Genomic DNA, 25,071 nt, shown 5'->3' with positions numbered 1-25,071 from the left:
ATATATACACACACACATACATAATCAAGAAACTATTTTTAAAGTGTACGTATTTGGTACAGGGTCTCACTATAATTTTCAGGGCCAGCCAGATAGTTCAGTGGATTAAAGTGCCTGCTTAGGCAGACACAGGGACTGGGGTTCAATCCCTGGTTTGCCATGCTAGCCCTGCCCCCAGAGCATGCTGAGATGGGGATTGAGACTGGGTATGGTGGTGCGAACCTGTATTTCTAGCACTTAGGCTGAAAACAGGAGGGTCATTACAAGTCCAATCTGTGTAGTGAGACCCTGTGTTAAAATACATTTTAAAAATTACAATTTTTGGAGATAGCACAGTAAGAGCCTGAGTTTAATCCCCGGTTCTGCCAAAAAAAAAAAAAAAAAAAAAAAAAAAAAAATTGCAATTTTCTTATAGTTGAACTCTTCACCTACAATGTATTTGTGATATCTTCCTTTGGATTATTCCATTTAACACTTCGAGTTTCCATTCTGCAACTCTTGACAACTGGCTCAGATTTGTTAGGTTTACATCAATCACATCTTTGAGAATTTTCTCCTGTGTGTATGTACAATACTGTAAATAGGAACTGCACCAAATTTTAAAAGCAACTAATGAAAAGTCCAATAATATAAAAAACAAAGTATAGCCACTACATTTCTGCCAATGTGTTAGTAAAATATGCTTTTTGTAAGCTTTTAAAGTATATTGTAATTTTCATTTTTAACTTGTCAAGAGGATGAAGTAAAAATTGTAGGTGGCCTATCTTTTTTTAATTTAAAAACTTAGACCAAATTTTATTAATACTCATACCAAGCTATGGAATTGGTGACTTAATATAGTTTTCCTTTTAAAGATGGCAGGTGCAGGTACAAAAATGTAAGGATGTCTACAGACTCTAGATACCTACTTGAAAATACTCTTCAACAGCAGTTTGATACAGGGTATTCTAATCTTAACTGGAGATTCACATATTCTCCCTAATCAAACTGATGTCTTTGATTTAGCTAATAAGATTTCTAATAATCTAGTAAGTCTCTCCAAGGAAGGGATACACAGGAACTCTCTGAAAGAGGTGATTACTGTACTAGTATAATGGTCCGGTAAGTGGAGAGTGGTAAAAACAGACTCTTGCCCACAAGGGACACTTAAAAGTGGGATGCCCAGAAGAACATGTATTCTGTTGGTCAGTGTGTATTATCTGATGTGGATGTTTCACTTCTATTACTGTGATCTATGCAATCTTGAGAAATCTGAAAATTTGGAATGATAGAAGAAACACCATACTTATACCCTGATAGTTCTTAGAAGATTTGTAATATCTCACTTGAAAAAAAAGATGTTTTGCACAGTATCTACAGCTACCAGGAAACTTAATGATGTTTTCAAGATCTAAGGCCATTCTGGACGTGCTCTTTCATTTGTAGGCACATTTCTGCAGAGTGGGACAATGATCTCATTGTAGTCAGAACACATTTTCTATAGAAAACATGCTGAGGGCTGTGGTTTGCAGGGGTGTTTCAACTACCTCCTAACTAGACAGTGAAATCAGTGCAGGTTGTGGCCTCAGGTGTCTTCAGACACAGGGTGGGGGCGGCTACAGGGTGATGGCAGCGGCTGCTTGAGCTCCTTTAGAACCCAGGAGCAGTGCTGTGGATCCACCTGCTTCTCCATTGTGGGCTGGTAGAGGTAGCACCTTTCTAGGACTTCTAGACTGGCCTTGATTGGCCCCTGCATTCAAAGTCCTGAGGTGGTGTGCACATTGCTCGCCGCCCCAGAGTGGGGCCGCACCCAGGTTCATAGAACACTGGAATCCCACTGCCCCAGCCAGCAGCACTCCGGTGGCATGAGGGGCGGTTACCAAAGATGTGAGGGCTGCTGGCAAAGGGTTGCAAGTCAGGACAAGCAGGGGCAAAGTAGTCGGGCAACCTCATAGCAACTGGCATAGCCAAGAATCTACTTTAAAAAAAAAAAAAAAAAAGGTAAAATTGTAGATAACAAGAGGATATGGTAAAGGTTTTAAAAAATCTTGGTGTGGTGGCCCACGCCTATAAACCCAGCATTGGGGAGGCTGAGGCAGGGAGATTACTGTGCATTCAAGATCACTCTGAGCTATATAATGGACTCAAAGCGAGCCTGCACTATAAAGTGAGACCCTGTAAGTGATTTGAAGTGTTTAGGAATGTGTCAATAATCGGAACAAATAGAAAGCTATTGAGCTCCCCTGTAAACAGCACAGACTTGAATTGCACTAAATTAAAAGTACAGGGTTGGGGATGTAATTAAATGGTATAGCATCTACCTGACAAGCGTGAAGCCCTGGGTTCAATTCCCAGTACAGATAGGTGGGTGGATGGATGGATGGATGGATGATGGCAAACAAGTGCTGTTTATAGGAGAGAACCCTAAAAGCAAAACAACAGAGAAAGGTAGACAAAGCGATGGGAAAAAATTGTGTGAAGCAGTGTTTAAATCAGATAAGATGTAATTTTAAACCAAAAGCATTTTTAAAGATAAATACGCCAGCACATAAGTTACAAATCAGCATCAATCTGTCCTCTGAATAAAATAAGACAACTTTTTTTTGTCCTTTGGTGACAGGGTCTCACTATGCAGTTTATACTGGCTTTGAGCTCACTTTGTAGGCCAGGCTGGTCTCGAACTCACAATAATCCTACTGCCTCAGCCTCCCCAATGCTCAGATTACAGGCAAGCACCACTACACCCAGCTTTAAAATAGACAATTTTAGGGACCCGGGGATATAGCTCAATGGTGCACAAGGTCCTGAGTTAGATCAATGGTACTAGAAAAATAAAATATAGACAATTTTAAACTTAGAAGGAAATGGTGAGACCTGCTGCTAGGATTTTTTTTTACATCTCTATAAAATTAATAAATCAGGTTTTAAAAATTGTTAAAACTGGGGGGGCTGGATATACCTCAGTGGTGTAAGTGCCTGCCTGGCAAGTGCAAGGTCCTGAGTTCAGTCCCTGGTACCGCCAAAAAAAAAAAAAAGACTGATTAAAAATTGTTAAAACTACAAAAATTAAGTTTGTTGTTATAAGCCAGGCTGTGGTGATACACACCTGTAGACCCAGCACTCGGGAAGCTGAGATGGGGATTGATGCGAGTTCAAGGCTTTCCCAAATTACAGAGTAAGATCCTCTCTCAAGAGAAATAGCTGTTACTGTAGACCTTTAATCACTTTACTTTCAAATCTGGCTTACATAACAATAGGTGCGCACTGAACACAGTCTCCTCTGTCCACGGAGCCAGGGAGGTCAGGATCCGGCTCTAGCGGTCCATTGTGCTGCATGGAGCAGTATTCAGATTCATAATAGCTTTTCTTCCTTCGCAATCTCATGAAAATCGGCTTTTCCCTGGTATTTGAACAGTGATAAAATTGATTAAGATACAAGACAGGAATAATAAAGTATTACGATGATCCATTGTATCTGATACTAAATTTTATGACTTAACCACTGTCATACTTAAAGTTTTATTTAGTCAGAATTAGTATACAAAGGACTCAGCACCAGTGCATCATTGCGCTTTGCATCAGGTTTTAGGATAATTGTGTTACCAACAGGTTAGCTAACCATTAATGGTTTGGGACTTCTAACTTTAAGTAGCCTGGTCATTCTTGGGATTTCTAGCAGTGGTCTTAAGAGCTTACTTTGTCAGCAGGGTTTTATTTTAGTTTATTTTTGCCAAGTCCATGGGCACCTGTACAACACTTCTGAGGTTATATTTATTACCAATGAAAATCTGTGGTATGTCACTGGCAGGCCTGCATACCTTGCATTCGGCAGGCATATGTCATACACAGAGAACATGCATGTATACTGGTAGTGTTGTACCATGGCCTTCTGGAGCCACTCATGTTCTACTGTGTGCCATACTGGATCTAAGCACGCCCAGCAACCTTCCGCTTGTTCTTGGAAATCCACCCAGATGGGGACTCACACATCAGAAGCCCTGGGACCAGCACAGAAGCGGTAGGTCAGGTTCATCTCACCCATATTGGAGCCACCAATTATGATGATCTTGAAGATGCAGGAGCTGGCTGGGGGCAGACTCCAGAAGCCTCAACTCCACACAGCTGGCCTCATGAGATGACTGCATCTCTGAAGCCAAACTGGAGCAGAGGAAAGGAGACGCCAGGAAGCTAGGCAAATACGCCACCCTGTGAATGACCCTGAAACACCAGCTCTACTTAAGTTTGTAATGTTGGAAAATAATTTTCTGTGTTTATTTTTAATCTTTTATTTATTTATTTGGTACAGGGTCTTGCTATTCAGCTCACACTCAGAGTGATTGTCCTGTCTCAGCCTCCCCAGCGCTGGGATTACAGGCATGTGCCACCATGCCTGGTTCTGGGGTGGCATGGCATGCCCAGCATGGGGTACTGGGGATGCAACCCGGGTCCTTGAGCTTAGCAGGCAGGCATTTAGACCCCCAGCCCAGTTTGCTGTGTGTATAAAGGAAAAATTTAGAAATAATTTTTATCTTACAATTAGTCTTCAACAAATACATGTACACATAAAGCTAAAACAGTATAAATTTACAAATTTGATTCCTATTTTTTTTATTCCTATTTTAAAAGAAGAAAATAATCAGATACTTTGGGGCAAACGTTGTGGCATGTATCTTATTAAATTTTGGTGGTAAGATCATGCCTAGGCTTCACACACACCAAACACAAATTCCCAACCTTGTTACTGAACACAAAATGTAGCCAAGGCTGGCCTTCATATGAGTATGTTACCGAGCTGAGTGTAGCGATGAGCACCTTTCATCGAAGCACTGTAGGAGACTGAGGTACAAAGGACCCGAGTTTAAGACTACCTGTGACAGGGCTGAAGAGATACTCAGCGTTGTAAACACCTGCCTGGCAAGCGCTAAGACCCAAGTTTGATTGGGTCTGTGCTGGCCCTGTAATCTCAGTGCTGGGGAGGCTGAGATAGGAGGATCACTATGAATCCGAGCTGCATAGTAAGACCCTGTATCAAATAAATAAATAAAATAAAATAATTTAAAAGACTGCGTGGGACAACTTAGTGACAACCTGTCTCAACATAAAATATTAAAAATGGGCTTGGGACTATTGTGGCTTTCTTTATGGTAGTCTGCCGTGTTTTCAGCCATGCATGTTTATGTTGCTTATTCCTCTCTTTACTCGGCCTAAGCCCGCTCTACAGAGACAGTTTCTCCCATATTCTTCAGTTTTACTTAAAAAACAACATCAACAACGAAAAAACTTTACCACTGTGAAGGCAATAGGGCTGGGGTATGTAGTTCAATGAGAAGACCCTGGGTCCAATTCCCAGGACTGTCAAAAAAACTTATATAATGTGTATGTATATGTGACATATATATGTTTGTGTGTGTGACATTTTCTCAAAATGATATATTCAAAGCAATGAATTTATGCTAGTAGGAACATAGATAGCTTTTCATATCTTATTTCAGTAATTAATGTGTTGAATTTTTGAAAGATTCATGATGTGGATTTTAGACATGTACTTTCTGATCTTTTAAATATTTATAGTAAAAAAAGATAAAACATCCATAGTAATATTTTGAATACACAGAACTAATAATATTTTTAATTTCTTTTTTCTTTCCTTTTGAGTCAGGGTCTCCTCTATGGTGCAGGCTGGCCTTGAACTCACTGTGTAGCCAAGGCTGGTCTTTATCTTGGGGTAGTCTTGCTACTTCAGCATTCCAAGCACTGGGATTACAGTCCTGCACCACCAGGACCAGAAGAGAATAACTTTTAAAAATAAATGCTAACAGATGATGTGGTAGTGCATGTCTGTTATCCCAGCACCCTGGAGACTGAAACAGGAGGATTACTGTGGTTTTTGAGGCCAGTGTAGCCTACATAACGAGTTCAAGGCCCACCTGCACTACAAAATCAGATTTGGTCTCAAAAATTATATTCCTTGCATTTGCATTTTAAAGGCACTATTAAAAAAATCTACTTAACAGGTTTTGCAGCTATGGCTATTTAAAAAAACCTTTCCCCTTTGAATGTAATACTGTGATCTTTAATGCAGAAAGCTGCATGTATCCTGTGGGAAAGTCTCTTTGATTTGAAGAGTATTCTTTCAAGAAAAATTTTATGAAACTTGGCCTGTAAATTTTTTTTTTTAAATTTTCCATTACTTATAGGAACTAGATAATACTGATAGGTATCTCTGCCAGAGAGGTAAGGACAAAAAGAGGAAGAAAGGAAAAGTGGTATTGATGTTGCTTGTCTGTGTACTACTACTGATGTGTTATCAGCTGTAAATCATCAGTGTCTTTGAAGTTTAGCTGCTAGTAATTTTTGTTTAACTTTTCTTTCTCCTTGTTTCATTTCATTTTGTTTTAAAACAGGGTTTCCCTCTGTAGCCCAGACTGGCTTTGAACTCACAATGAACATTTCTTTCCTTCCCTTCCCTTCCCTTCCCTTCCCTTCCCTTCCCTTCCCTTCCCTTCCCCCCCCCCTCTGTTTTTTTCTTTCTTTCTTGTATTTTTTTTAGTAAGGATCTACAGAGTCTACAGGGCCTCACTATAGATCGGACTCATAGTGATCCTGTGTTCAGCCTCCCAAACTCTGGGATTACAGGCGCTTTTTGCGCCACCAGCCACCAGTCCAGTCTCAGTCGCCCTCTCAACATGCCCCAGGGGTGGGGCCAGCACCACATGCCAAGGATGCTGATTCTGCCGAAGCAGGCGTTTTAATCTACTGAGCTATTTGACCTTGAACCTTCTACTGTAGCTTCTCCCAAGCTCTGGGATTACATTTGTGCACCACCACTCTTGGCTAACTTCTTTCTCTTACTTATCTAATAAGTAAGAGACTTACTCTGTACTGAGAGGAAAGATTTGAAAGGTCAGTTATGCTTAGATTCCTGCCTGGTAAACATTTAATCACTTAATTCTTTTACACATTAGTTGCACAGTGGTGAAAAACAGTGCACGCTTCCACAGAGTTTGTATAGTTTAGTAGAGGAGACATTACCTAAATATTTGTACAAAGTAGTAAATAATTGCAGTTTATGAGGAAGGGATTTTGTGCAGTTGCAAGTCAATCCCAGGAAGAGGTCTAATGTGAAAGTTCAGGGGTCCTTTCTTAAAGAGCTAACACTTGATTTGAGATGTATGGAATGAAAAGGAGTTAGGGGACAAGTGTTACAGAAAAGAGAGACCAGCATGGACAGAAGGGCAATGAGGCAGGAGGGGAAATAATTTGCATTTTCTGTGATGAAGCTGATTGTAATGGTAATTCAGAAATTGTCTAAAAGGAAGAACTGGACAAACTGCATTCTAGGTCTTTGTACCTGAGGTCTTCATAATGTGATTGATTGATTGATTGAATATCAGTTGCCAGAAGATTAGATTTACCTGCATTTGAATGTAAGTTCAAAATCCATTCTGAAGTGAAAATATTTTAGCAGTATCTCTAGTTAAAATATAATCAACTAATCAACACATAATAAAAAATTGAAGCATAAATTAGTTTTATTATGTTGAATGATCCTACTCTATCAAGATTCTATTTTATGATATCGAGATTTTAAAAAATCTCTGAGAATGGGTCTGTCATTGCAGTCCTGTTTAAAGTTTATTGGTTTGGGGGCTGGTGAGATGGCTCAGTGGTCTAAAGCACCTACTTAGAACAAGCTTCGCAAAGCACAGGGACCACGGTTCAATCCCCCAGCACCACATGCCAGCCAGCCACGCCCCCTGGTGGGCTGAGCTGGACACACACACACACACACACACACACACCCACACACACATAAATAAATTTAAAAAAAAAAATTTAAAAAATAAATAAATAAAGTTTATTGGTTTGACAATCTGCTAAGTGTTGTTATTCTGTTAGATCTTATATCATTTTATAAACACACTATATTGTATTCATTTGGCAGAGCACCTGTTTTTAATTTTTTTTCCAAATCCTTTTTTTCCCCATAATTTTATTGAGAAATAAATAGCAATGAGACAGTTTCAAATTGAATTGGTAGGACAGTTCCAATAACACATTGCATACTGCCTTCCTAGTGGTTATGTGTTGTACAAGATGCAGACATGGTATTCTATTTACAAACACTGTCAGAACAAATCCCTCTATTCCTTGAATTAAGAGAATGTTGCTATGTATCTCTCCTAACCATTTTGAATACACAGATACAAAATGGTCATTCATCTGTATCCCCTTTTTTTGTTTAGTTCCATGATTTAAATATTATAGGTGTGTGAACTCAGCAAATATTCCAAAATAGTGTAGTAGTCCATAATAGTATTGGGTCTTCCACTTGACTGGCAATGTCAGAAGTTGTTGACCTGAGTCCCCTACAGCTCAACATAACAACATGGCTTTATTTTTTATACTTCATTTTTATGCTTTTCTGCTGGATGGTTAAGACCAAACTAAAGCAAGACCTATGTAACAAGAATTGTAGCGTTTGGATCTGATAAGATCAGTCAAATCCCCTCAGGATTTATCCTGAGATCCTGTACTTAAGATTGTAGAACCTTTGTCAGTGTCAGCCATGTGGATGAGTCACGGCCATTGCTTGGCCAGTGTGCTCTCTGTGAAAGCCTGAGAGAATGTTTTTTCTCCATGTGACTCTCCTTAGGCACACTGTACATCATCGATCACTTTCCTCTTTGGCCTCATAATCTCCTTGATCAGAAAATTTGGGACACAACTGAGTTACATGATGTTACAGTACAAGTTTTCATATGTCCTGAGTCTTAATTGACCTTCGTTAGGCTAGGGCCAAAATGTTGGCTTTCCTTGTAGCCCTCCTTTTTCTCTAATTTTGGTCTGCAAACTTAGGTTGTTAACCCTCCAGAACAGAAGCTTATTGTTATTACCATATAACCTAGGCTGTTGAGCTTAACCTCATTATCTGTCTGAATATCAAACATCTTAGGCATAACATGGAACAGGTATTTTTCATCAAGTATTAATATGTTAAACTTTAAGTCCCTATAGAATATGACAAAAGAAATTAAAATATATTTTAAAAATAGGAATAAGGAATTATATATATTTACACGTAAGTCCAGAGATCTAACCATATACAACATTGTTGCAAGACAGTCCCGCAACACTCCTTTTCCTGTCTCCTGCCTTCACTCACCACCCCCTTCCTTTTTAAACAGTCATCTACCCAAGAGACAGCACGGCAGCAACTGGCATGTCATGACAAGCAGCACATATTCAGAAGACCAGAATGACAGGCACTCCAAGCATGAACCTACTATTACAAATTGCCATCTTCATACCTGTTTTTAATTGACTCAATGGTAGCTAAAGGATTTTCTGAGATAATTTAGAATAGAACAGAACTAAAACCTTATATACAAGTTTTTTAAGTAGTAAAACAATAAGAAAAACAAGAATTCATGTTTAGATACATAATTAAAGAAAGATAGAGAACTTTTCATGGAAGTGTTACGTAGGGCTGGCCAGATAGCTCAGTGAATTACAGCGTCTGCTTAGGAAAACACAGGGAGTGGGATTTAATCTCCAGTGTGCCATGCCGGCCTCCATGCTGAGACAGTGACTGAGACTGGGTATGGTGAGGCTAGCCTGTAATCCCAGTGCTTGGGAGGCTGAAAATAGAAGGATCACGGAGTCCGATCTGTGTAGTGAGACCATGCAGACCCTGTACTAAATACGTGAAAAAAAAAACAACAACAACATAAAAATATCACCTACATTTCACTACTTAGATCATTGTAATAAAACGAAAGCTTATAGTTCTCCTTCTGGACAGTACTATTTACCATACAAGTATGCTGCTGGTTTTAGTGCCATTTGCTAAGGGCTGATTAATAGCTGTTTATTCATTCATTCATTCATTCATTCATTCATTCATTTTCCCCTTCATACTGAGGATTGAATCCTGGGTATAACACTGAGCGTTAAACTATATCTCCAGTCATTTATTTATTTATTTCTATAATTAGGACAGGGTGTATGGGCTCTACAGGGTCTTACTATGTAGATTGGACTTATAGTAATTGTCCTGTTTACCCCAGCCTTTTCAAACATTTTTTGAGATCTCATTTCATTGCTCAGGCTGACCTTGAACTTGAGATCCTCCTGTATGTGCCAACATGCTCAGCAGCTTATTCATTTTTGCTAGTAAACCTCCCAGTAAGAATAATGATCTTGGGCTGGGGATGTAGCTAAGCAGCACAGTGCCTGCCTAGCAAGCATGAGGCCCACAGTTTGATTTCCGGTACCAAAAAAGAAAATTATTTAAAAAAATAAAAAAACCCTTTGAAAGAATAATGATCTTTTTACTATTATAAGATTACACTTTTTGCCTTTTACAAATCAAGTATTTAATATCTACTTTTTTAAAAAAATCTGTCCATTGATGTATTCTTTCTCTGTTTATTTACTTCTAAAATACTCTTATGTTTCACTTTAAGGATTTGTTCCCACCTGTTAATAGAGATGGTGGTGGCTTTTAATAAAAAGATCATGATCCTTCTAGTCACTTTACAGTTTTAGGTTCTTTTTACAGTTGAGATGAATAGCTGGGGAAATAGCTTCTTAACCTTAGCATTAGCAAAATGAGGTTATTTCTCTTGAGGATTATATTAAACATTTGTATTATCTTTAGTAACTGTTGGTTGGTATGCAAAAGTGAACTTCCCCTAAAAAGTTACACTGCCTAGTATAGACTGAAATTAATCCTGTATAGTATATTGAAAGAATTGAAATCAGTAATATAAGGCTACATTAAATATGTATTAAATCTTTATTATCTTTCATAAGTGCTAAACACTTATGAGATGTTTAATAGATGCTTAATCAGTTGACACTGTTAGGTTATTTTCTGTTATTTCTTTAACAGGAGCATGAATCAGAAGGTGGAAGAACACCTCTGATGAAAGCTGCAAGAGCTGGTCATTTGTGCACTGTGCAGTTTCTTATTAGCAAAGGTAAAGAAAATACAAGTGATCATTTACAAGGGTTATACTGTAATTTTTGTACACTGTAATTTCTGAAGGAAAAGAACCCTAAATGTTGGAATTTATGTTAATGTTACTGTACTTAGTATGAGTACTGAATTGTAATCTTTTAAAATGTACTGCATATTATTATACACAGTACCACAAACTTGGTGGCTAAAACATTAGAAATTTATTGCTTTATACTGCTGAAGGCTGGAGGTGCAGAAGCAAGATATCAGCAGGTAAGTTTCAGTTGAGGCCCATGAGGAAAGTATGTCCTGCTCCTTTCTTACTTTCTGGTGCTTCCCTCAAAATGTTTAGCATTCCTTGATTGTGGCAATATAATTCCAGTCTTCATATGGAATTCTTCTATATTCTTTTGTTGGTGTCTTTTTAAAAATAAGCATAGTGTTTTATGTGGTGCTTACTGGGAATTTTCTATATTTGTTTGAAATTTTTGTCAAAGGAACAGTGTATGATTGCTTCCTACAATTGAAAAGCCAAATGTAAATGTCTAGCTATGCTGAATGGATATTTAATACTTAATGATAAGGCAGTTCTACTGGTGATAAGAATGGGAAGAGAGAAAGTCTGCTGTGGTAATTCTTTGTGTGATACAGTTGAATTAGGAATATATAAAGGTCTTGTTTCTTATTTTGCCACAAGACGTTGGTGTGTTGTTCATGTTAGACTTGAACTCCCCCAGCCTCCCAAACTGGAATGATAGGTATGGGCATACCAGTTTTTTTAAATATTTTACTAGAAATTTTGTTATTAGAAGAACATATATTTTTAAAAAGGAACCAGGGAGATGGCTCAATAGAATGAATGCTTCCCTGGCAAGCACAGGGGTCTGAGTTCAATCCCCAGTTCCACAAAAAAAAAAATAAGGATTTCTTTTTTTTTTCTCCGAATGGCTTCAGGGCAGGTTTGGCTGGCTTGAGTTGTGGGGCTCAAACCACAGCAACTTGAGCCTGACTGCTTTGTTGAAGCAGCCACTTAAAGAACTGAGCTAAGGGGCACCACCATCACCACCCCCCCACCGCCAATAAAAATAAAAAGGATATACAGAATTCACAAAAAAAATTATATACATTTCAGGAAAAGAAAAACTTGTATAAATATTTTAATACTAAGTTTACTGAGCCATCATGAGAATAATACAGGTTACCATTAGCCTCTCCAGTTATAAGACCTGATCAAAGTGGTGGCCATAGCTTTCAGACAGTTTATTAGTATGGCAAACTACTGCTTAGGTAACCTTGGTCATTGAGATTGCTGCACATTCATTTTCAATTTCTTTAAAGGTTGGCAGTGTAGTAGGTTTTCTGTGATGTACAGCATCCTCTGAGTCCTCCATATAAAGGTAACACCATCTGTTGAAAAAACATACTACCTTTCTTTTCCTGAAGTGTGTATATAATTTTTTTGGCAGACCTTGTATTTAGGCAAAGAAGTTAATTTTTTTTTTTTTTTTTTTTGCGGAACCGGGGATTGAACTCAGGCCCTTGCGCTTGCCAGGGAAGCACTTAATTGTACTGAGCCATCTCCCCGGCCCCTAAAGAAGTTAAACTGACAGGTGAAGAACTAATTCAAGACACCTTACTAAAGAAAACAAATGTTGCTGAACCCATTTAGTTTGAATCATTCTACATTGTCATTTTGTAGATCAAAATGTATCATTAACTTCATTTGGTTGAATCTCTATGTATAATATCAGAGGTACTCAGATAATCTGATGAATGATCCTAGGATGCTAAATGTTAGGATGCTAAACATCATAGAGTACAAAATACAAGGAAGGGGCCAGGGAGATAGCTCAGTAGAATAAGTGCTTGCCTAGCAAGTGCACGGTCCTGAGTTCAATCCCCAGTACCGGGGGGGGACAGGGGGAAGGAAGACCCAGGAAGACCCACTCGAGGGATGTCATATTATTAAAATTGAAATGTTGTATCTGTAGTTAAATGGAATATTTTGTGACTAAAATGTAGTGTAAAATTTCTCAATTGAAATGTTTCTGTTTAACTGAAGAAAACTTGGTTTAAAGTCATATTACATTTTTGCTGATTTTCTTACTTTAAATGTATTTTCTTTAATTGGGGTAAAACTAGGTTTATTTTCTTCATATCACATTTTTGCTGCCAAATAAGGGTTACCTCTGAATAATATTCTGTACATAGTCTGTAAAAATCATTTAACTCAACCATATAGAAATTATGTAAAGCTGTGTAACTTGGAGTTCTCATATTATTCTTTACTAAAAAGAATACCTAGTCAGCGCCAATAACTACTTTGCTAAGAAAATGGTCAGACTTGTCAAGAATAGGAGCACACTGATTGCTGATTTTAGCTTTTCTAGGCTATAGAAACTGCTAAGCAGTCCCACAATCTAAATTTATTGTTAACAATTTTAAAAATAATCTCATGTTGCTCGTAAGACTATTCATTGTTGTGTTTTTTCCTAAAAGATATTTTTATACAGTTTGGGATCACGCTCAGATATATTTCCTGAAAAATTAAATAAGTTGATAGTTTTACACACTGGCTGGTGAAATGATTGAAAGTTCTTGGCTCAGCTTATTTTTCTCTTACATAAAATAGGTTTGGAATTGAAGAAAAAAATGATATTTGGTTAGTGTTAATATTCTAGGAGAGACCTTTTAGGACTCTGTATGGTAGCTGAACTAAAGAATTAGTTCCTTTCGTCAGGAATCAAAAAGATTTTATCAAAAAAGAAGCTAACATGGGCATAGTGGTACTTGCCTGTAATCCCAGTACTCTGGTGGGTTTAGACAGAAGGATCACAATTTAGAAAGACCCTGTTTAAAAATTAAAAAACAAAAGAAGGACTACAAGGATAGTCAACATTTTGACCCTAGCCATTCAAAGTCAGTGAGGACTCAAGACATAAGAGAACCTGTACTGTAAAAAAAAAAAAAAAAAAATAGATCCTGTACTGTAACAGCCTGTAGCACGGCAGTGTCCCAAATTTTCTGATCAAGATTATGGGGCCACAGAGGAAAGTGACTGACGATGTAGAGTGTGCCTAAGGAGAGTCACATGGAGAGAACATTCTCTCAGGCTTTCATAGAGAGCAAATTGATCAAGCAATGGCTGTGACTCATCCACATGGCTGACACTGACAAAGAATCTAGAAACTGCAGTACAGGGTTTCAGGGTAAATCCTGAGGAGATTTGACTGACCTTGTCAGATACAAAGTTACATTTCTTGTTATATAGGTCTTGCTTTATCTTGGTCTTAATCATCCAGCAGAAAAGTATAAAAACAAGGTATAAAAAGTAAAGACATACGGGGCTGGTGAGATGGCTCAGTGGTCTAAAGCACCTACTTAAAACAAGCTTAGCAAAGCACAGGGGCCGTGGTTCGATCCTCCAGCACCACATGCCAGCCAGCCCCGCCCCCTGGTGGGCTGAGCTGGACACACACACACACACACACACACACACACACACACACAAAAAAAATTAAAAAAAAAAAAAAAGTAAAGACATTAATATGATGAGCTGTAAAAGGCTCAAGTCAACAACTTCGGGGGGCCTGCCCCTTAGCTCAGTTCTTTAAGTGGCTGCTCCAACAAAGCAGTCAGGCTCAGGTTGCTGTGGTTTGATCCCCACAACTCAAGCCAGCTAAACCTGCCCTGAAGGCATTTGGGGGGGGGGGACAACTTCTGACATTGCCACTCCTGTGGATAACCCACTATTATTATGTACTACTGGACTATATTGGGTTATCAGGTTATTTCACTGAATTCAAGCACCTACAATATTGAAATGGCATGGAATATCCATCTCTGACAAAACTAAACAAAAAAAGGGGATATAAATGAAGGACCATTTTGTATCTGTATATACAAAATAGGATAGATATACAGCTACTTTCTCTTAATTCAATGAGAAGAAAGATTTGTACTAACAGTGTTTGGATAGGATATCATGTCTGCATCTTGCACTATGAATAACTACTACGAAGACAACAATATGCAATGTATTAATTATTGTAATTGTCCTGATCTGCTTTGAAACTGTCTTATTGCTATTTGTTTTTCAATAAAATTAATAAAAAGTAAAAATAAAGAAGAGCTGGGGATGTAGCTCATTGTGAAGTCCCCAGTACCATCTGTAAAAAAAGAAAAAAAAAAGCTAAAAAAAAAATTTGCATTTAAACTTTGGGTCATATTGTGCAAAATTATGGTTAAATTTACTAGTCTTTGAAATAACGTATTTGGGTAATCTTATTTTCTTTCCATATGTAAGTCCCCCCCCCCCATTTTTTTTTTTGAGACAAGCTCTCTCTGTAGACCAAGATAGCCGCAAACTCTTGGCAATTTTTCTGCCTCAGCCTCCCAAGTGCTGGGATTATAGGCATGTACCATCATACCCAGCTCTCTCTCAGATTTTTAAATTACACAATATGATGAATTCTTTTTCTCTCTTTGGCAGGGTGTAGTTTGAGACAGAGCCTGGCTGTGTAGTTTAGACTGTCCTTGAACTCAGGCTGGCCTCAACTCATAGTAATCCTACTGTCTCAAGTCTGCTGAGTACTGGAACTATAGATGTGTGTCACCAAGCCCAGTTCTAGATTTTCCACTTAATGTGTGCTATTAAATGAACAAACTACAACTACGTGCAACAGTATGGATGAATCTCACAAATGTAATCGTGAGTGAAAGAAGCCAGACATAAAAGAGTACATTGCATGATGCCATTCATATAAAACTTAAAAACTAAAATGAATTTGGAAGTCAGGGTAGCAGTTACCATTAGTGAAGGTGGGAGTGACCAAAAGGGAGCACAGGATAGGCTGCTGCTATGTGGATAATGTTCTGTGTCTTACTCTGGGTACTGGTTAAACAGGTGTATTCACCTTGTGAAAATTTTTTGAACTGCACAGGGTTTATACACTTTTTTATGTCTGTTACAATAAAAAAGCTTTAAATATTGTCTGTGAGTTGGATTGATTTCAACTTTTGCTAAGATTACTATTGTTTCTTTAAAGGTGCAAATGTGAATAGGGCTACAGCTAATAATGATCATACGGTAGTGTCACTCGCATGTGCAGGAGGCCACCTGGCAGTTGTTGAGCTACTCCTGGCTCATGGAGCTGACCCTACTCATCGACTCAAGGTATTCTGTTTAAATATAAATAAATAAATAAATAATACATATTACTTCAAAAATGTTTGATCTCTTAGTGTTTAATACTATTTACATGAAATTTGATTTATATGAAATGTTAGAAAAACAAATGTATGTATTAATCAGGTTATAAGAAGAGATTTCCAGAGAACTGATTGTACTATTAATTCTTTCCCAGGATGGCTCAACAATGCTTATTGAAGCTGCAAAGGGTGGCCATACTAATGTTGTTTCTTATCTGTTGGATTATCCAAATAATGTTCTGTCAGTTCCTACCACAGATATATCTCAACTTACCCCACCTTCTCAAGATCAATCTCAGGTAAAGTAAAATGGAGTTTGTTAATGAAAATATTCTGCAAAGTGATTCAAAATTCTTTTTGAAAATTAGTTTTAAGCAAGATGATATTGTTTCTGTTTTCTGTTATACATTGAGATAGTCATGTATCACTTAAATTCATTATCATTTTAAATTCTTTAAAATGTATTTGGGGCTGGGAAGATAGCTCAGTAGAATAAGCACTTGCCTGGCAAGCGCAGGGTCCTGAGTTCAGTCCCCAGTACCGCAAAAAATAAATAAATAAAAATAATAAAGTTTATTTTCTGCAGAGGTACCTGGAAAATGTTTTGTCTTTATTTACTGAAGATACTACATTAAAAAAATAAAAACATAACTATTCCAAGTTATTATCTTAACACAATTAGGTTTTTGGATTTCTGTTTTTTAATGAACATGTTGAGCAGTCTTGAACTATGAAGAAAAGTTTTTCCTTAATACCTCTCCAAGCAATATTATCCTTCGAGTTAGCAGTTTTTGTTAACTGGGAAAAACAGAATTAACAGTAATATACATACCAGTCATGCTTCGATACCCAGGGCGCACTGAGGCAGTGATTGAGACTGGGAGTGTAGACCCTGTATAAAAGTACGAAACAAGGGGCTGGGGAGATGGCTCAGTGGAATAAGCGCTTCTTAGTTCAATTCCCGGTTCCACCAACAAAACCAAAAAATGATATACGTGCCAAAACTTCATTAAAATTAAAAGTTAACATTTATTTATTTTTGTGTTTTAGGGAAGGGTCTACAGGGTGTGCAGGGTCTCACAACTAGATCAACTTGTAGTGATCCCCCTGTTTTTAGGCACGCGCCACCATGCGCAGTCTCAATCCCCAGTCTCAATCCCATCTCAGCCGGGGGCAGGGTTGGCATGGCAGGCCCAGGGATCAAACCTCTGGCCCCTGCGCCTGGGTTTAATCTGCTGAATTATTTGGCTGGCCCCTAAAAGTTAACTTTTAAATCTACTTAAAATTATAGAGAAAATAAAGTACACTGAGTATAAGTTTAATGAATAATAAGTGAGATCTTTAATTCTTTTTTACAGACTTATCCTGCAAATTGTTAGAATAGTCCAACTTAGTAAATAATTTTTGGTTGTTATATTTCTTTTGGACTTGTATAAAACTTGAACAAGTGTAGACTGACCAGTGAAGAATAGGAAAATTATACTCTTTTATATAACTAGTACAAGCAAGGCTTTCTTTTCATGAAGGAACAGTAATATTAACTCTACTTGGCTTAAATCATTTGAGATAATCATTATAGAATGTTTCAATCTCTCCATTAATAAATCTCAGAAATTGTTCTTTGGTGAAGCCTGTTTTATTTTTCAAGCTTTAGGAAATAAAGTGAATTTGGTGGTATATAAAGAAAATATGAATCAGTATCAAGATATTGGTTTTATTTATGGACTTTATGTTAGTCTTTGATCTGAGATGATTTTTTTCTGAGTTGACTTTTTAGGTTCCACGTGTACCAATGCATACACTTGCCATGGTTGTGCCTCCCCAGGAACCTGACAGGACTTCACAGGAGTACCCCCCTGCCCTTATAGGAGTGCAGAAAGGTTAGTTGTTGAATTATTTGCCTTGAAATTGGTAATCTTTTTCACCCAATTAAAAAAATCTGAAACTGTAATTTTAATAGTTCACAGTTACTGTGTAGCTATAGTTCAGATAGATAATTCTGACATGAAAATACTTTCACAAACTAAAGACTAGAAAAAATAACTTACAGTCTTTTTTGTTAATGTACTGTTAGATACAGTTTTCAACTAGCATAGGTGAAAGTAAGCAAACTAAGTTTTTTATTATATTAAAGCAGAAGATTTATCAGTGATTGTCCACTTCTTTAAACAGTAGCATAAGAATGAAATATGTTTGTTGTATAATTAAATCTTTATATGTTCAATAAATGAGTGAAAAGTTTCAGAATTACATTGTTTCATTTCTGTAATACTGGAATATAGTGAGTTAACATCTGTCAATATGTGAACCAGGACAAAGGTATATAAATAAGATCCAAATGATTATTAAAGTATAAACTATGTAAAGGGCTAGAGTTTATGAGCTTTGTTTCTTTTCTGCTTTCTTTTCATCTGTAGATACAAAATGCCTTCAATTGATAATCATACATTGTTGTAATATCTGAGTTCTCTGAAATAAAGAAAATAGATAATTCGTAGGACTTTTTAAAAACTATGTATGAATTAGGGTGTAGCTCAGTGGTACAGTATTCACTGAAATGTACAAGGTTCTGAGTTCCATTCCTTAGCATCCCTCCTCAAAAAAAAAAAAAAAAAGCTTATGTAAAATAGTTATAGCTAACATAAAATATTGATGAAGATTCAAAAAAAATTATCAAGTCTTATGCTAATCTAAAATTCTAGATTATGGGGCTGGGGATCTAGCTCAGTATAGAATAAGTACCTGCCTGGCAAGCGCAGGGTCCTAAATTCAATCCCCAGTACCAAAAAAAAAATTCTAGATTATTGAAATCACAATGAGATGTATAAATATATGTGAATATCTAATACTATAGTTAGACACAAAACAGAGGCTATTTTCAAATTAATTAAAAGTGTTGAGGACCTTCACCAAGGATTACTTAATTTCATGGGTGAAGTATCTGTAGTCTTTTATTTTCCGTTCTGTCTGTCCCTCTCCCTCCCTTTTTCAGAAAAGGTCTTGCTATGTAGTGAGGCTGGGCTTGATCTCACAGTGTAACCCAGGCTGGCCTTGAAATTGTGGCAATTCTCCTGCCTTAGCCTCCCACCTACTAGGATTACATGTGTGTACCACCATACACAATTTGTCCTCTCTTTAAGTTCATTTTGACAGTTTTTACTGTCATGTCTTACTGAAACTTCCTTTTTTTTTTTTTTTTGGTAAAGATTGCATCTTTCTGTTTTCTAGGCTGGCCTAGAAGTTCTTGGTTTAAGCAGTCCTCCTCTATCAGCCTCCCAAAAGTGCTAGAACCATAGGACATGCCACCATGCCCAGCTTTTTTTGGTATTGGTAATTTTAAAGGAAAAGCAAGTTATGGAATCTAAGCATAGTAACTAGCTAACAGCTATTACTAAAATATTTAAAACTAAATGTCCCTGGGTTTGGGATGTTGTTTTTGTTTGTTTTTTGTTTTTGTTTTTGTTTTTGTTTTTTTGCTTGGTTAAAACTTATAGAGAACTATTGTAACATTGGCTGATAAAATTCAAGTCTATCTGTCCCCTGTTCCCCACCTCCCTGGTCTGGGGATTGAACTCAGGACCTTGTGCTGGCCAGGGGACTTATGCTGCTGCACTATCTCCCTGGCCCTGACTGATAAAATTCAATACTAAGTGAAAAATCACTTTTTAAAAAAATAATGTAGGACTGGGGAGATAGCATATCCCCAGTACCACATGATGCCGGCACAGAAACCCAGGCATGCCATGCCAGCCACTGAAACCAGGCATGGTGGTGCACACCTATAATCCCAGTGCTGGGAGGCTGAGACAGAAGACTCCATACCAAATAAATATTTTTTAAAAAGATTAAAATAATAAAAAATAATACTATAGGCTGGCATGGTGGCACATGCCTGTAATCTTGGCACTCTGGTAGGCTAAGACAGACTGATTGTGAATTCAAGCCCAACCTGAGGGACTCAGCAAGATCCTGTCTCAAAATAAAAGATAAATAAAGAGGATGTAGCCCTGGGTGCAGGCCCTGGGTTCATTTCCCAATATAGCATTGCCAAAATTTGTTTTTCTAATTGATGAACACAGAGACACAAAATAAGAAACAAGCTAGACAGAATGTGTGCAGAGAGGAAAGGAAATATTTTAAACTTAGATTTAGTATGTAAGTGAACTGAAATGTTAGTGGGGCTTTTTTGAGGGATGTGGTATTTTTTGGTTTTTTTGAGACAGGGTCTTGCTGTGCAGTTCAGGCTGACCTTGAGCTCACTCTGTAGCCCAGGCTGATCTCAAACTTGTCCTGCCTTAGCTTCCCGAGTGCGGGGATTGCAGGCATATGCCACAACACCTGGTTTAAAAATTTTAAATTGACCCTATAATCATATTCTTGCTTAGTGAATGAACTACCTTATATATATAGTACTTATTTCTTTGCTTTGATGTTTTATTATTTACTAAATAGTATGAAATTAGCTAGCCTTCTAAGGAAGCTGTCATTAAATTTTTCAGGAAGGAAATAATTGATATTTTTATCTGTGCACTTCCTGTTGTTAACTGCCTACCAGTTATTTCTACAGCATCAGAATGTGTTAATGTGTTAAGATGCACAGCATAGAATACATGTTACTATGAATTAGGAAAAAAGAAATTAGTTGATGGTATAAAAGTACTTACTGATATATCAGGATAGTCAGAAAAGACTATCTTAAAGATACAGTAATATTTTTTCAACTTAAAGCTACTTTTTTCCTTAAAGTTTCTCTTTTATGTCTCTAGAAAAGTTGTGAGTGAATTTGATGTTTGAACTTTTTTTCTTCTAAATCTGTATATTCTGTGTATGTGATTAGAGATTGATGAAGTACTGAATTCTTACTGTAGGAGTCTCTAGCAATCATCTTTTCAAATTATTATAACATTTTTTTCCTATTTTTAATAAGTATTTTTATTTATATTCCCAACGTTTTGAAATATATTCATGTCCTTAAATCTTACCCAGGTGTTTGATATATTTTCTACTCAGGTATCCTCACCTTTTTTGATGTGGGATTTCACTAAGTTGTCCGTGCTGGACTCAAACTTGTGCTTTCTGTCTCAGCCTTCCAAATAGGGCTGTAGGCATTGAGCACCGTATGAGTGGCTCCAGATATTCTTTCCTGCCCAATTTGTGCCATTTCTAGGCTCTATCCCTCTGCATTTTTATACTTCCTCATTTAGGCAGGTTATCTCATTGGTCAACTGTTGGTTTTCAAGGATTTAAGCTTGTAGGTAGCATCTAACAGATGCCTAAGTATCATCTCTATAACCAAAATATGAACTTGAGAATGATAGGCACAGTTTTCTAGTATTATTTAACTTTATTGACTATAGTTACAAATACCTAGAAAAATAATGAAAACCTTTTGCCTTTCCAAAATCAATCTCAATCTTATATTGGGCATGCCTTGCCTTGCCACCAAAATCGGGCATGCTAGTGCATGCCCAGAATCCCAGGGCTGGGGAGGTTGAGACAAAAGGACCACTATGAGTCTGAGCTGCGTGGTGAGGCCCTGTACCAAATACATAAATGAAAGTTTTAAGGGACAGCCAAATAGCTCAGTGGATTAAAGCGCCTACAAGCAAGCGCAGGGGTCAGGGATTCAATCCCTGGGCCTGCTATGCCAGCCCTTCCCCTGGGGTGTGCTGAGACAGCAACTGAGACTGGGTGAGGTGGTGTGCATCTGTAATCCCAGCTCTTGGGAGGCTGTAAACAGGCAGATTACTATGAGTCCGGTCTAGTAGTGAGACCCTGAACACCCTGTAAGCCCTTCCCTAAAATACAAAAACAACAAAAGAAAACGATTTTGAGGAATGAGAATACATACCAGAGGCAGAGCCCTTGCTTACATTTCTCAGGGACCAGGGTTTAATCCCCAGTAGCTCGTGCACACACGCGCGCGCGCGCGCACACACACACACACACACACACACACACAAAAGCCTCAGGATAAAACACATCTTTTGTGTGTAATTCCAACCTTCTTTAGAAGTAATGTCTCTTCTCTGCAAGTACTACAGTACTTTTTTGGAATTTCCTTTTGGCTCTTGTCATTCATGTTCATTTCCCTCCTCTAATTTCTAATGTTCCTCTCTTTGTCTATAGTTTTTACTCTTTCTTATTTCTCTTCATATTTCCCTACCTGCCCCATGGGCAATCATTCTAATGTGTTTGATATACAAATTCTTTGTTCTTATAAGTTCTTAGAAAAATGTTTACTGCTTGATTACTTTTTTTTTCACTGAATGCTTTTAAAGTTCTATGTGTCTTCCTCTAGACTGTTTATCCCTGCAGAATTCTACTTTACCCTGCGCTTTACATCCTGTGTGTTTTGCCTGTTCTTTTTCCCAGTGAGAGGGTAGCAGATTGCCATTAATTTCTTAGCACCATGGACAATGCTGTGATAAATCCTTGTTCTGTATTTTTTGTAAGTCTGTATAAGAAGACAGGCATGGTGCCACATACTTATAATCCTAACACTCTGGGGGCACAGTGAAGAAGATTGCAAATTACAGCCCAGATTGGGTAATTTAGGGAGACCTTGTCTCAAAGTAGAAAAATTTTAAAGGATTGGAAATGTAGCTTAGTGCAGAAGCCCTGGGTTCAGTATCCAGTCTGTATCCAGTCTCTCTGTCTCTGTCTGTCTCTCTGTCTCTGTCTCTGTCTGTCTGTCTGTCTCTCTCTCTCTCTCTCTCTCTCTCTCTCATTGTCTCTCTCTCTCACACACACACACACACACACACACACACCCTGTATGAGAATCTTGTTGGGTATTATCTATTATCTCTCCTCTTAGACTGTAAGCTCCTCAAGGGCAGGATTTATGTTGTTCATTGCTGTATGGTCCACAATTCTTTATTTATACCAAACACTGGTATATTTGTTGGATAAACTAATCAGTACTGGGCTAAGAAATAGATTATTCTAAAGGCAGACTAAAGGTTTTTTTTTTAATTGTTAAAGAGACATAATTGAAGATGTTTTTAAAAAAATGAAAATATTACAGAATGGTGAAAAACATTGAAAACAGAAGTGTAAGTGTAAAGTAAAAACTAAGTTAATATCCTGCTCTGTATCCCAGAGTTGTTCACTAGAGTATAATGATTTGGTTTTATATCAAATCATTAGAATTATATAGAAAATTATATTATACACTGAAAGAAAGTGAATGTTCCTTTGTAAATTTTCTTATCTCTAGTCATTTTTTAAGTAGCCATGATTAAATGAATTTAACATATGCCCAAATTTAATAATATCTTTTTACATGTAGTTCTTAGTGAAAGAAGGGTCAAGTAAATCTGAAAGCATGTGAAACACAAATGATCTGTCTTTGGATACTCTGGTTAAAAATAAGTAACATACCTAATTTGGGGATTTTTGAGACAAGTAGTTAGACATAAAGGAAAAATCAGTCACTTGTAATCCAGTGGTTTTAACTTTTTACTTTGGGCAAAATAAATACTGTATGTTGAAACCCAGAACACAACATACATCAGCTTTTCAAAAGATGAATTCTGTTAGGTAACATAAATACTGTAGTATACTTGCTACATTTATATTATTCTTAATTCTACTTCATCAATCCTTTGTACTATGTAAGACCCATTTGAGAATGCTGCTCATAAATGTAGAGGCTGAGTTGGATGGCATACACCTGTAATCTGAGCATTTGGGAGGCTGAGGCAGGAGGATTCCTACGAGCTGAAGGCCAGCCTGAATTGCATAGCGAGACCTTGTCTTGAGAAGTAAAATAATCAAACCAAAAATACAGGGTACTGTGTGATGATATAAGAATCAAAGGAATTATGGATTAAGGCTTAAAATTGATTAGACAAAATCATTTAGGGGAATATAAAAACAAGTTGACATTCCTCTGTAGATAATATATTTTTTCTTTTGCCACTATTCTTCTGTTGCACAGTACATTAATCACTTTAGACCCAAAAGTGATAGAGCTAAGCTCACTTCAATAATACATAAAATAATAAATACATATTCACTCAATTCCCTTGATACATATCATGATTTCTACTGAAAACTTTCTGATTTTTTTAATTAGAGAAAAAATGTGAGGCACACAAGCAACAACAACAAAAGTAATATAGAAACCAAATTTGAAAAGATGAAATGGTGACTTTATATTTTTTAATCGTACTTTATGGGATTAGGGTGTGACTTGGTAGAATGCCTGCCTGACATAGCCAAGACTTCTGTGGGTGCAGTCCCCAGTACTGGATACCAAAGGCATAGCTAAATTGTACCTTAAAGTGTTCCCAGTGAATAGATTTATGTATTTGTATCTGACAAGAGTTGGATGCCCTAAATAGATGACATTATCTGGTTTTTCCAACCTGGCTTATTTTTGTTGTTACGCTTTGTGTTAGTGCTTTGGTGTGTATCTAGGCAATTCTGGCAACTCCCTTATTACAGACACTTGACCACTGACTATTTGGGAAAGAACTGCTTTTTATACATTACTTTCACTCGTCTATATTCCATATATATTCTGGTTTCTTATCGTTTTATTAAGTTAAATAAATTACTGTTAGTAATCTTATGCTGTAGAGAAGATTCTGGCATAGTGTTTGTTCACAATAGACAGTACCATTTCTATTTATTAATGGCTTCAAAATACTAGTTTTGTTTTAGATCATCTTACTGTTTATAAGGATTTCAAATCTGTGAGCGTCTAATGTCATAATACAATTACTAGTCTGGTTAATATTAATCCTAATTATTATTACATAACAGCTATGCAAGGATACTTTGAAATTAAAGAATATATAAAGGAGAATCCAGTCTTGCAGAGCTTCTGAATTTACTCTGCTAAAATCATTGTGTTTTTTACAAGGTATATCCTTGCTATGCCAATGGGCTTACATTGTTGTTAC

The 25,071-nt window shown here is 37.2% G+C and overlaps 1 protein-coding gene and 1 pseudogene across 6 annotated transcripts in view; one reads left to right on the top strand and one right to left on the bottom strand.

Annotated features, from left to right (window-relative positions):
* LOC101560024 (ankyrin repeat and KH domain-containing protein 1) overlaps positions 1-25,071 on the top strand; it is a 133,257-nt gene that overhangs the window by 67,843 nt on the left and 40,343 nt on the right. For all 6 annotated transcript variants that reach the window (XM_023703388.1, XM_004643223.2, XM_023703389.1 and 3 more), the window contains exons 11-14: positions 10,877-10,964; positions 15,994-16,121; positions 16,312-16,455; positions 17,934-18,036. In XM_023703388.1, coding sequence (XP_023559156.1) covers positions 10,877-10,964; positions 15,994-16,121; positions 16,312-16,455; positions 17,934-18,036 — 463 coding nt within the window. The remainder of the gene's footprint in view (positions 1-10,876; positions 10,965-15,993; positions 16,122-16,311; positions 16,456-17,933; positions 18,037-25,071) is intronic.
* On the bottom strand, positions 897-4,021 carry LOC105743802 (annotated as a pseudogene).

This window comes from Octodon degus, unplaced genomic scaffold, assembly GCF_000260255.1.
Source record: "Octodon degus isolate 3935 unplaced genomic scaffold, OctDeg1.0 scaffold00169, whole genome shotgun sequence".
NCBI classification, from domain to species: domain Eukaryota; kingdom Metazoa; phylum Chordata; class Mammalia; order Rodentia; family Octodontidae; genus Octodon; species Octodon degus.
This window is presented reverse-complemented; position numbering and strand designations above follow the sequence as displayed.